Consider the following 13100-nt stretch of genomic DNA (forward strand, 5'->3'; position numbering starts at 1 on the left):
CTGTCCCTAGAACAGCTCTGTGTCCACACGGGGTCCCTGGCTGTTCCCACCATCTCTGCCTGCTCTTGCCAAGGAAGCAGAGGTGCTCCTGTTACCCCCAAGCTCAATCAGCTGGCCCTGGACAGAGCTCTAAGCGCCCCATGGCCTCTGTGACCTGTACCTGAACCCCCAGGGACACATGGAGCACCCACACTTCCCTCTCAGCGGTGACAGTGCTCCCCCACCTTGTCTGAGCCTGGGCAGCGGCTGGAGTCTCTGACATGATGACCTCAGAGGCAGAGCTAAAGCCCGCACTAACTGTGGCACCGGCCAGAAGCCTCTTCTGCCCACGGCCTCTGTCACCAGCTGGCACTGGGGGCCTCACCGGTCGCACTCCTTGCAGGTGGAGGTGTGAGGGGAACCCCACAAGACTCGGGGAGCATGCGCTATCCCAAAGCGCCTCTGAGGTCACTGCTTTGCGACAAGCAGAGTCGGAGGGTGGATCTTATTCAAACCCACCAGCAGGTCGCGCGCACTGGTATAGGACCTGCTTCAGGGACCACCAGTCCCCTAGCCTTGGGCACGCCAAGTGAAGGGGCCCTGTGGTCAGAGACCAGCGGGGCAGGAAACAGACTCTAAGGCCCTCTTGTCCCGGGATGGTCTAGACCAAGTCTGTTGGCTTCTGGGCCTCACTTCCCTTCATTTGTAAATTGAGAGGGTTGGAAAAAACGATTTTTAAGATGCCACTTAGCCCTGGCAATGAATGTGTTCGTGCTTAGTTGCTAAGTCATGTCTAACTCTTTGTGACCCCGTGAGCCATAGGCTGCAGATTCTGCCTATGGGATTCTCCAGGTAAGAATACTATGGAGTGGGTTGCCATTTCCTCCTCCAGGGGATCTTCTCGACCCAGGGATTGAACTCGCGTCTCCTGCATTGACAGATGGGTTCTTTTTACCTGGGCTTGTATCAGATTTTGAGAGGTGACGCTTGTTTGGGAAAGCCACCTGGTAACTTACATCCCACACAGAATTTCTCTTCTTGAGACTCGCTTATTTCCCAAGTTTTCTATAACAAGCAGTTATTACTCTTACAATCTGGAGAGAAGAATCCCACATGAAAGGAATAAAAAGGGCCGTCACTTGGTTGGCTGTTCCTGCCTCCCACCCCTAAGTGCCTTGGCATCTTGAAGACTTGAGTTTGGAAAAACCATCTTTTGTGGCCAGCGTCTGGCTGCAGTTGGCTCCAGGCCTCTGACAAGTTCAGCAGCGCTGGGGCCACCTCTTCTGGTTTCGCCCACACCCCGCTTGGCTGGCCCGAAGCTGGCGACACCTAGTCACCGCCTCCTGCGTGTCAGTGGCTCTGTCCCCAAGGACAGATCCTATGTGAAAGACGGTCTGTGGGGAGCAAGAATGGGGTGAGACTGGGTGGGAGGTGGCCTGGGTGGGACTCCATCAACCAGCTAGGAGCCAGCGCTACCCCCCAGGGTGGGGAGGCTCCCCACCTGCCCTCACCCCAGGGCTGGGGGCATACGTCTCTATCAGTGGCTCAGGGTTCCCCCCCGCTTACCAGGCCCCTTCTGCCTGAGGACCAGAAGCCTCCCAGGGGTGACCTCTTTCTGACCACAGCATCTTTGCCTCCTGCAGACACACGGCCCCGCCACCAGCCCATCACCAGCTGTGGGTCTGGATCAGCGGCAGGGCCTGTGCAGGCTGACAGCACAGCTTGGATTTGTGTTTGCAAAACAAAGCAAAGAGACACCCTTGTCTTAATACAAACATCAGAAAGGAAAGCTTTGAGATAGCGCGGGAGTGCAGAAGCTGCAGACGGGCCCCAGCCTCCCTGCCCGCGTGCCTGGGGTGGTGGGGGTTGGTGTGGTGATGTGTGGTTTTCAAAAGGGAAAGGTAGGTTTAGATGGTTTGTTCCATCTCATCATGCCACCCTCCAAGATGGCTATTATTTCTTTCTTTCTTCATTTGTTCCCATGCTCACTCTTTAAATGTTTGCTCAGCATCTGTGGCTGCAAGCCACCAAGAGGGAATACAGACAGAAACCAACTGAAGTCAGTACCCTTCCCCCCAAAGAGGGTAAATTTTGTGGTCTGGGAATTACATCTCAATAAAACTATTATTGAAATGTTTTCATTAGAGCTGAGCCTGACAAAGTAGAGAACCGTACCCAGAGCGGGGGCAGGGCAGCGGTGGGGGGTTGGGGGCGGGCATGGACTTGGAAGTACACAGAGTCCTGGGCTACACGAGCATCACTGATGCCTGGGGAACCCTGGTGACAGACAGGACCTGGTGAGCTCCAGGCTCGGGGGCACCTCCGTTTTACAGGAACAACTATGCCTTCCAGGGTGACGAGCATGTTACAGGGTTGTTGGGCATCTCATAGACATTTTTACGTTAAAAATAGGGCTTTCAGTTTAAAATAATGGGGCTTGGTAACTCTTGACTTCCTATTTTTAAAAGATGTTTGCTCCTTGGAAGAAAAGCTATGACCAACCTAGACAGCATATTAAAAAGCAGAGACATCACTTTGCCAACAAAGGTTGTCTAGTCAAAGCTATGGTTTTTCCAGTGTTCATGTATGGATGTGAGAGTTGGACTCTAAAGAAAGCTGAGTGCTGAAGAATTGATGCTTTTGAACTGTGGTGTTAGAGAAGACTCTTGAGAGTCCCTTGGACCGCATGGAGATCCAACCAGTCCTTCCTAAAGGAAATCAGTCTTGAATATTCATTGGAAGGACTGATGCTGAAGCTGAAACTCCAGTACTTTGGCCATCTGATGCAAAGAACTGACTCATTTGAAAAGACCCTGATGCTGGGAAAGACTGAAGGCAGGAGAAGGGGACAGAGGATGAGATGGTTGGATGGCATCACCGACTCAATGGGCATGAGTCTGAGTAAACTCTGGGAGTTGGTGATGGACAGGAAGGCCTGGCATGCTGCAGTCCATGGGGTCGCAGAGTCAGACATGACTGAGCGACTGAACTAACTGAATGGGACTTAGAGGCAGAACCCGGTGTCTTGGTGGTTAAGAATTTGCTTGCCAATGCGGGAGAGGCAAGATACTTGGATTCGATCAATGGGTCAGAAGATTCCCTGGAGAAGGAAATGGCAACCCATTCCAGTGTTCTTGCCTGGACAATCCCCATGGACAGAGGAGCCTGGCGGGCTGCAGTCCATGGGGTTGCAGAGTCAGACACGGCCGAGCGTAAGTGCAGCTACACAGAGGCAGAGCACAGAGGAGCTTTAAGGTAGTTGGGGGGAGAAAAGGGAAGATGAGACTGAGAAGCCCTGATCTGGAGGCCAACATCAGGCCCCAGGGAGCCGTTCTCGAACCTGATCGTTTGTCTCATCCTCATTCCGTCTGGGTGTGGGGTCACCTTCCACCCCAGGCACAGGATGAGGGCCAGCCCTGCCTGCTCCTCAGAGCCAGACGCCGGCAAGCCACCTCCTCTCTGAGACTCTTCTCACTTCAGAAAGCGCCAACAGTGCCCGTCACACAGGTCATGACCATCCGATGGACGATGCCGGGAACAGTGTCGGGAATGGAGCGGGCACCGTTCTGAAGCACACAGCCCCGCTCCAGCTCCATGCCTGTCCCAGGAGGGGGTCCAGGGAGGCTTGGGGGCTGGTAGCTCCCTGGGTGGGCCCCCAGCCCACCACACGTGCGGCAACCCTCATGCTGGGCCCGGCCCAGAGGCCAGGCCCCCGCCCCAACCTGGGGAATGACCACCCGCTCAATGTCCGTGGCCCTCAGCGTCACACCACGGACAACGACCATTCGAGTTTTATTCACGACAGCTTCTTCGAACACTCACATCCTGTCTGGGAACAGAAATGTACAGCATGAGCTTAAATAACTTTCATACACTATGTACAGTCATTGGCCAGCGTACAAAACATACATACACCTGTGCGACCACCCAGCGGAGGAGCTGAGCCAAACACAGCCCCGCGCCCTGGCAGGGGATGGCTAGAAAAGAGCTGGTGGGCGGGGCAGGGGTCTTCTCTGACCCTGGGCTCCCCCGCAGGGCCCTCGGGACAGGTGTTCAGAGGGCTGGGCCAGGGAGCTGTGGGGGCCGGAGTGCCCTCTGAGCTCCAGGGGTGGTGGGGGAAGAGAGCAAAGATGCTTCAGAAGCGAGAACTTTCCCGCGGGCTCTGTGCCTGTGCATCAGAAGGCAGGGGAGGGCCTGAGAGCAGGAGAGGAGGGCTCCTGGGGAGAAGCGGCCGAGCCCTGGCTCTGGAGCCCGGCCGGGAGGCCATGCCCAGCTGAGCTCGGCACTGTTTCCTGTGCTGGAGGAGGGGAGCAAAGGGACGGAGGAGCTGGCTTTGGGCCACTTTGGTGGGAAGGAGCTCTAGGCTCCGGCACTGCGGGTGAGGCGAGGCTCAAAGACCAGGGGGTGTGCCCGCACACGGCCCAGACCAATTCAGAGGACTCCGGCAGCCTGGGAAAACCCCCCCCACCCCCAACCGCGAAGGGCAGGAGAGGCCAGGAATCCCTGACTTCACAGCGGCCGCCTGGGGCGCCTCCCTGGCTGGGCGGCACAGGGAGGCCTTTGTGCTTCAATTCACGGGCAGGCAGCAGGGCCAGAACCCTGCACCCACAGGCGGCCCTTCCCAAATGGCGGCTCCCCGACGGCCTCATGGGCTCGGTCGAGCCCGCCTCGGCTCGCAGCCTCCCTCCCGCCGGCAAGCTCCAGACGTGACGCCAGGAGTGCCTGGGGGCTTCTGGCCGCTTCGGAGGAGCCAGCCCCACTGACAGAAGAGACGCTGGCCTGAGGATGCAGACAGCCGAGGTCTGGGCCCAGGACCAGGCTGAGAAGGCCAGAAGATGGCCCAGTTCAGGGAGCTCGCCAACCAGCTGCTAAAGCTGTTCCAGGGCTCGGCCTGGGGGGGTGGGGGGGGCGAGGATCCAAGTCAGGAGGGCTGGGGTCAGGCATTCAAAGATTCAGGACATGGTGGGGAAGAGGGTGCCACTCTGGGGCCCAGCCCTCCGACGCTGCCTGCCTGCAGGGCCAGCCTCAAGCCTTGGGGTGGTTCAGAGGGGCAGCACTGCAGGATGAGCCCTGGGAGGGGGAAAGGCCTCAGCGCCCCCCGGGGCGGGATCTCCCAGCGGGCTTGCCCAGGTCGCTGGCTGCTGGACCTGCCTTGTGCTCTCATCTCAACCACTTTGTGCTTCCACATCTAGAAAGCTTGTGCAGGGAGGGGCATGGGGCCCCCACTGGGCACCCTGACAACCCCGACGAGGTGTGCCGACTTCAGAGCTCCGGGGCACGGGTGGGAACTGCTTCCGAGACCCCAGAGTCAGGGCTTCCCGCCAGGACAGCAGAGCCAGCCCGCCATGAGGTAGCGGACTCGTCGGCAACAGCGGGATGCCGAGCACCTCTAGTGGGCAAACGGCCCCCCTCGAGCAAGGACAGGCTTGCAGCCATGGTCCAGGCCCCAGGCGAGGGCAGCCAGTCTTTTGTATTTCTACAGTCTGTAAACAGTCATGAGTATTCTCACATACAGGTCGCAAGGTTGAGCTTTCTGTTGAGCGGGTAGATGGAGGGGCGGGGCCGGGGATAGACGGAGGGGCGGCTTCTCAGCGGAGACCGGGGCTCCCAGTGCCCCTGGGGGGGCCCAGCAGGAGGGGCTTCCAGTCCTGAAGGTGCTGTCCCAGCTCTGCACAGGTCCCTCTGCATGACTTCTCCCCGACGTCTGCCCTGAGTCCAGCCGGGGCCGCTCACGGCGGGATGGCTTTCTTAGCTGGGGAGCAGCTCTGCGCAGCAGGGCAAGGCCCTGTCCTCCTTCCCTCCTCCCTGAGTGTCGAGTGGGGAAGGGTGAGGAGGGCTGCCTCCCGAAGCCCCAAAGGTCACCGTGTTCTCTGGACAGAGCTGGGGCTCCCAGCCCCCCAGACTGAGGCCAGGAAGCACAAGGCCAGGTTAGAGTCAGAAAAATGCGTGGAAAAGGAAAAGGAAAAGAGGAACATCTCAGGAGTGGGGGTGAGGGGGGGTGCGGGGGTGGGGGGTGTGTGCCCAGCCCCCAGGAAAGAGCAGCTTGGCAGACTCGGCCTCACTGATGGCCCCTCGGGGCCAGGAGGCCCCGGGCGCTGCCAGGCTCAGGGGGGATGCGCGGGGGCGGGGGCGGGGGCGGGGCACACGTCCGAGCCCCTTCCTGGTGGATGCTCTTCTGAGCTGCTTCTGTGTGGCCCTCGTGGGGCTTGGGGAGTGGGGGCTGGGGGCGGGAGGCCCCACGGGCGAGGAGACCCCTGTGGGCGCGGCTGGTGTAAGGCTGCACGGGTGGGCGCCGGGCCCCGCAGAGGAAGGCACGGAGGCGCCCAGTGGCTGGGGGAGGGGTCCCGAGAGCAGCCCCCTGCTGAGGTGAGGCCAGGCCCGGGCTGCAGAGCCCCTGGGGCACCGCCCTGCTCTGCAGAGCACGCAGAGATTCCACCCGACAGCTGCGGGAATGAACATGTGGGGAGGAACTTCAAGTCAGTTTTCCAGGAGGCAACAGCAAAAGTAAAAATTAAAAAACAACATAAATAACCGAAGCGTTCTGACAGTCTCCCCAAAGGAATCTTTCCAGCAGCTCCGCTGAGACTGTCAGAAAGGGACCCAAGGAATCGCGGGGTCCAAGGGGAGCGGCCCCTGGTGGCCGAGGGCAGAGGTCAGCTGCAGGGCTAGCTGCCCGCACCTGGTTTGCACGGTTACCTGAGGGCTGTCTTTCTGGGCTCAGAGGCAGGTGCAGTGGCTGGGCCAGGGGGCGGAGGGGAGGTCTGGTCGGCGGGGGCCGCCTCACCGCTCCGACAGGAGTCCCCTGGGCCAAAGGCTGGAAGAAGAGGGTGGCCAGCTGGGCAACAGAATTCGGGGCCAGGAGGAGGGAGAAATAGGGGGAATCGCCCTTTGGCTTCACAGCTTGATTTCCTCCCCAACTGCCCATGCCCAAGAGGTGGTGGATTCGGGGGACAGTATCTCATGGGAAGGCTGGGGGTGGGGGCAGGAAGGGCCACGCCCATCGGCCACACCCTCTGTCCCCTCCTGTGTCCAGGCCGCTGGGCCAAGGGGTAGGCGTCCTCTGACCTCACTGCTAGTGGGGGCCGCTGGGCAGGCGCCGGGCACTCCAGAACTTCACGGTCAGGTCACTGGGTAGAGTGAGAGAGGGCAGTCAATTCTTGCTGTGGGCCAGGCCGGCCACCCCCGTATGAAGGACGGGCTGGAGTCCCCACATCTCCAGGTGTGGCCAGGACCCAGGGCCAGGTGTCACCCAGGGCGCAGGTGGCTGCGGGGGGGTAGGAGGCGGGCGCTGGGCAGGGAGAGGGGCCTGTGGCCATCGAAGCCCAACGGGAGGCTCTCCTGTTGCTATTGTGATCTGTCCTGTCTGGGCCTGAAGGCCCCCCTCTGCTCTCTGCCACCTGGCACCCCTCTCCTGGGGGTCTGTGCCCCGTCCATGCTCGGAAGGAAGGAAGGGGGGCGGGTGTGGCAATCTCGGGCAGGCAGGGTATGGGGCTAGAGAAAACCAATCTCATACCGTTAAGAAGCAGCTCAGATCGAAGTGGAGAAAGAGGAGAGAGGAGAGAGGGGAGGGTGAGAGAGGAGATGAGGGAGGGGGAGAGGGGGGGAGGGGAGTGGGGTCAGGGCATGGTGGTGGCGCGGCCCTTTATGGCCAGGACTCGGCGCGGGAGGCAGGGGGTGAGTCCAGGGACGTAATTCCACAACTTTACCCGGCAGTCACTGTCGGGCAGGAAGGGGAGGCGGAGAGAAGAGACAGGTCGGAACAGGAAGGAGAAAGAAGAGGCCGTCTGAGCGGCTGCCCGTGGGACAGGGCTGGGCATCCCTGGACGGGGTCAGTGCTGGGGCGGGGCTGGGCATCCCTGGATGGGACCAGCGCTGGGGCGGGGGCTGGGTGCTCCAGGGGCTGAGGAACGGGAGGCAAGCAGGTGGTCCTGGCTGGGGCCCAGCACGCCCAGCCCCACCCCTGGGCGGTGCCCTGGGAAGGAAGGCAGGGGCAGGGTGCTGTGGGGTCTGGACTGGGGGCTGGGCCCACGCCCGCCCGCCTGCCCAGGAGAGGCTGGGAGCAAGAGTGGAGTGCCCCCCTGCCTGGCACCCACCTGGAGGCGGTGAAAATATGCCTGCTGTTGGTACAGATGGCGTTGATGGGGCTGTCGTGGCCTTTGATCTCGCCGATGGGTGTGAAGTTGTCCACGTTCCAGACCTTGACAACGCCCGCACGGCAGGCGCTCAGCAGCATGGGGCGGCCCGGAACGAAGGCCAGGGCGCATACCCAGTCCTTGTGTGCCGTGGGGATTTGCTAGGGAAGGAGGGAGCCGTAAGGGTGGGCAGTGGGGACCCCGTCCCGGGGACGCTGGAGTCCCCTGGTGGGCGGGGGGCAGGCAGCATCGCAGGCCCAGGAGCCAGGCTCTGCAAGGCTCCGAGATGGGCCCTTCAGCCCCCTTCCCGGGCTCGAACCTGAGGCCCCGCACCACTGAAGAGGCCCCGCACGACCTCAGAAGGGTCAGAGGAAAAGGGGGTAACTGCTCAGACGGGGCTGAGAGCAGATCCTTCCTTAGAGGGCCTGCCTGAGGAGGGTGGGGGGCTCTGGAGAGGGTGCTTGGGGCACCAGGGGAAGAGGGTGCAGACTGAGCAGGCGTGGGGGGCTCTGGCTCTGGGTGCAAGGGCCACAAGCCCTCCCTGGGGCCAGCCTCTCCCTCCCTCAGCACCTGCACGAGCTCCTGGTGCTCCAGGTCCCACTTCTTGACGCCGTTGTCCCGGGAGCCACTGAATAGGACGTCCCCCTGGATGGCCAGACACTCGATGCCGTCGTAGTGCGGGGGCTCGAAGTTGTGGGTGGGCCCGATGGTGCCCGTCACGCCCTCGCCCAGCTCGAACATCTGCAGAAGAAGGGCTGGAGGGAGTCCCGGGCCACCCCCCCACACCCGCAGCCACTTCTGCGGGCCAGCTCGAGGTCCCCCAGGCTGGCACTCAGGGTGAAGAGGGGCTCCTGGGGGATGGGGACTGGGGGCAGGGAGACTGACTCAACATGGGTCTGGGGGGTGAGTCTCCTATTAAGGTTTTTTACTTTTTAATAAATAAATGTAGTTCTACTTGCACTTGAAATATTCATCACAAGCCCTCCACCCTGTCTTTCTTCTGCTTCTCAGTCTCTGACTTTGAACCAAGGAGCAAAGATCGTCAGTGCCTCCTGTGCTCGTGTGTTCCTCAGGCCGACAGTCACCCTGCTCCCAGCCCTGCGGGTTTTCCCACCATCTACAAAATCACGCTGCCATCTCCCTCCTGCACAGACCTTGCTCCCTGGGAGGGACTGTTCAGTATAAAGCCCCAGGAGTCACATTATTTTTCGTTGAGTCCCAAGGCAGTGGAGGGGGAGGCCAGGGTGGGGAGCGCAGGAGAGGGCCCATCCCCCGAACCCGGCTCCAAGGTCAAGGCCGTCTCGGTACCTTAACGTAGTGGTCCTTGGAGCCGGTCACCACCAGGTCACGCTGGCCGGCAGTCTGGGCGGCCGTCAGGCACATCACAGGGCCAATGTGGCCAGTCAGCTTGGCAATAGGCTGGAACCTGCAGGGCGGAGATGCCCAGCTTGGGGGGATGAACCGGGGGGACCCTGGGGTGGGACAGGGGTCGGCCCCGGGTGAACATGCTGGCCAGGGTCCTGGGGGCTGGGGGGAACAGTGAGGTCCTGCCGCCCAGGGGTCACCTGCCTGCCCCCCGCCCTCCCCGGGCCCCCCACCTGCTGAGCTCCCAGACGCGGACGGCGTTCCCCGAGGCGGCGTAGAGCATGCTGCCCGCGGGGCTGAGGGCGATCTGGTTGATCTGGTGCTCCCCCTGCCCGCTGGTCACTGTGCGGGTGGACGCGGCCGCGCAGGCGTCCCCCGAGACCACCTGGCCCGAGGATCTGCATGCGAGGGAGAGAGGCAGAGTCGGGGGTGCGCCCGCCGGGCGGGCCGGGCCCTGGCTCCCACCCCAGCCCCGACAGCCTGGCGGGGGGAACTCACGTGAGCGTCCGGACGCACTTGGCCGAGTCTCGGATGTCCCACACCTTGATGTAGGAGGCGGACACGGAGAACACGAGCCCCGAGTGTCTGCAGTACTTGATGGAGACCACGTTGTTGGGGTGGCCCTTCAGAGCCGCGATCTCCTGCCCCGTTACCAGGTTCCACATCTTACAGCTGCGATCTAAGGGGAAGTGGGGACTGCCGCGTCACATCCCCACACCCCACAGGGCCGCCAAGGCTCGCGGTGTCCAGGGACTCCCAGAGGAGGCGCTCTGGATCTGGGGGCCAATGTGGGCTCATGCCTGCTCCTGACAGGGGCCCAGCAGGCACTGCGGAGGAGCCGGGCCTACAGCAAAGCTCGACACGTGCCACCCACTGACCAGTGAGCCACCAAGGGGCAAGCAAACCTCGGGAAAAACCCTGGGCTCAGCTGCCTCGCCTAGACTCACAGCTCTCCCTCCTGCCATGCAGGTCTGTGGGTGTAACACAGCTGCTTTCTGCTGGCAGGCAATCTTTTCAAATGCCGGGGCGGGTGTGGAGGAGGGTGCTGACGTGAATGATGCTGACACGCTTCCGGGCATTCCGGAGGCAGGCATGGGTGGAGCCCCCGGGGCCAGCTAGGAGGGGAGGCCCGGGGTGGGGAGCCCTGAGCCCTGACAGGAGCAGGTTCCCATCTCCTTGGCCGCAGTCTCGGGCAGAGGGAGCAGGCAGCTGGGAGACCCTGAGCCCACGGGGCCGGCCTAGGTCCCACCCACCTTTGGAGCCCGTGAAGAGCAGCTCATCCGTGGCATCCACGCAGAGCACAGGCTTGGTATGGCCCTCAGCCATGGAGACACACTGCAGCGGGGCCGTCCTGGCGCCCTTGGCTCCTCCAACCGGGGTGATGATGCCCCTTCCCGGGAGAGAGGGAGAGAGGCGCCCGTCAGCCCGGGGCTGCGTCCAGGCTGAGCGAGGCTCCCGGGTACGGGGCACGCGCAGGGGCTCTGGGGCCCCGGGCACCGCCCCCGGAGTCCGAGAGTCATGAAGGCAAGGGCCTGTGGTGTGGCTTCTCAGTCGCCATGCTGAACACTTCCGGGGAGCCAGACCAGCCGGGCTTGGCCAGGGGTCACAACAGCGGGGCCCTGCCCGCAGGAAGACCCCTCCGACCCTGCCTGATCCAGAACCCGAGGCACAGACACCCCCAGGCTGGAGCTGGGCGGGAGAGGCCCCAGAGCTGGAGGGCTCCTCTGCCACCTCAGTAACCACAGGGAGGGTGGGGGGTGTGCAGACGGGGGGCACACAGGCTGCCCGGCCCTTGCAGAGATGGATGTGTGTGCAGGTGTGCACACACGCCTGGTGGGACCAGCGTGATCAGGTCGGTGACTGCCATTCGCACAGCCTGCTCAGCACCATGGGAAGGACGCCCTGGTCCCTCTGTGAGTAGCTACGCTGGGCTGAAGCGACCCTGCCTGCCCGCGAGCCGACGGAGGCCTGTCCTGAGTGGGACTGGGGACCTGGCTACACCCCAGCCTCCGGAGGCCCTGAGGAGGAAGAGCTTGTTCTCAGCTGGGGTCTCTGGGAACAGGCCCCCAGCCCAGGTGCGTGCACGTCTGAGCCCGTCTGTCCTCTCCAAAGAGAGCACCCCCGCAATGGGGACGCTGTGGCCAAGAGCATCCGGCGGGACCCACGTCCTGCCCTGCCTGCAGCTGTGACAAAGCCCCAGGCTCTGCCAGCCCACCCTGAGGACAGCGGTCAACCAGGCCTGGCCTCCCTAGGCGTCACACACACATGAACAGCTCCCCACCTCACCCTACCCCAGCTCGCTGCTTCTGTTTTGGCCCAGCTGCGTGGCCAGGGAAGGAACCCCAGGCAGCCAGCTTACAGGAAGACCGCACAGTAAAAGCATAACCCTCCTTCCAGGAGCGAATTCTGGGGGGCGGGTTACAGAAGCATCCCCCCCAGGTGGGAGGTGTAGGGGAGCCTTAGCCCCGGGGAGGGGGGCCCTTTCCCAGCAGGGGCTCAGGCCCACCGGGTCCGGGGACCTGCTCTGCCGTGGGGGGCTGCACAGAGCTGGCTGGGGGACAGTCTCCTGGTATGCCTAGTCCTCGGGCCAGGAGATCTGGGCAGGGGCACTCCTGGCTCAGGGCCAAGGTCACGAGCGAGCCCCTGACCCAGCGGATAAGGTCTGACCCCTCTAGCACCACCAGGCTTTTCTCAGGGGGGCCAGCGCCCCAGGCTCCCATGCCCGCCCCTGCCACCCAGTGACAAGGCGCCAGCAGCCACGCCCTCCCCGAGCCCTCAGCTCCAGCCTGGCACAGTCAGAGGCCACGAAGCACCCAAGAGAGAGGAGCCGGGGTGAGAAGGCAGGAGGGGGTCTGGGGGAGTCACGGAGGGGAGGGACCGCATGCTGAGGCCAGGGTGTTGGGGGTGGATAAGAGGGAGCAGTGAGCCATTCTGTGTGTACCTCAGGACCTCCGACAAAGAGGAGTCGCTGTCATCAGACCTGGGGGCAGAAAATTAGCTGGATTAGGGGGGAGGGGACACACACGAGGGAGCGAGCGGCAGCAGCGTGGGGCGGTCAGAGCGGTTATTCTCCAGGGGGGCGGGAGGAGAGGAGGGGGGCTGCTGAGGGCAGCGGGGAGGGGGCCGGCCTGGGGGCCGGGGGTGCCCCAGCTAACAGGGTGGGGGTGGGGAGGGGCCTGGGGAGACAGGCCTCGCTGGTCCCAGGCTCTTGGCTGCCTCACAAGCTGGGGGCCCGTTGCCCCCCGGAGCAACGTGGTGACTGCTCTCACCCTGCCCAGGAGCTGCCCTCTCCCAGCAGGGACCTGCTGACCCCCAAACCCGCTGTCCCCGGGAGCCTGGACAGTGCTCGGGAGCTGGCTCTGTACACAAGTGGGCCCGACACCAGGCCCACCAGGCAGGACAGGACAGGCTGGGATGCCAGGCCTACCCAGAGCTGCTGAAAAGGACCTGTGACTGTCAAGGTGTGGGGCTTCCTGCCCTGGATGATGTGGAGGTGTCTGGCTGGTGGGGGGGCACCCCGGCTGGTGGGGGGGCACCCTGGATGGTATGTGCGGCTCCCTGACTCGTGTGGGGGTGCCCTGGCTATTATGTGGGGGGCGCACTGGCTGATGTGGGGGCACCTTG

General features: G+C 62.8%; 1 protein-coding gene across 4 annotated transcripts in view; it reads right to left on the reverse strand.

Annotated features, from left to right (window-relative positions):
- Positions 1-3754: 3754 nt before the first annotated feature.
- KIF21B (kinesin family member 21B) overlaps positions 3755-13100 on the reverse strand; it is a 46034-nt gene continuing 36688 nt past the window's right edge. The window contains exons 28-35 of one of the 4 annotated variants that reach the window (XM_024976928.2): positions 12418-12456; positions 10730-10866; positions 9975-10155; positions 9710-9874; positions 9420-9537; positions 8682-8852; positions 8073-8272; positions 3755-7106 (exon numbers count right to left, since the gene is read on the reverse strand). In XM_024976928.2, coding sequence (XP_024832696.1) covers positions 7052-7106; positions 8073-8272; positions 8682-8852; positions 9420-9537; positions 9710-9874; positions 9975-10155; positions 10730-10866; positions 12418-12456 — 1066 coding nt within the window. In that variant the 3' untranslated portion in view covers positions 3755-7051. Of the gene's footprint in view, positions 7107-7547; positions 7696-8072; positions 8273-8681; positions 8853-9419; positions 9538-9709; positions 9875-9974; positions 10156-10729; positions 10867-12417; positions 12457-13100 lie in introns of those variants that run through there. The other 3 variants (XM_059875844.1, XM_024976929.2, XM_059875845.1) reach the window with 3 other exon arrangements.

Source organism: Bos taurus, chromosome 16 (assembly GCF_002263795.3).
Source record: "Bos taurus isolate L1 Dominette 01449 registration number 42190680 breed Hereford chromosome 16, ARS-UCD2.0, whole genome shotgun sequence".
NCBI classification, from domain to species: Eukaryota; Metazoa; Chordata; class Mammalia; order Artiodactyla; family Bovidae; genus Bos; species Bos taurus.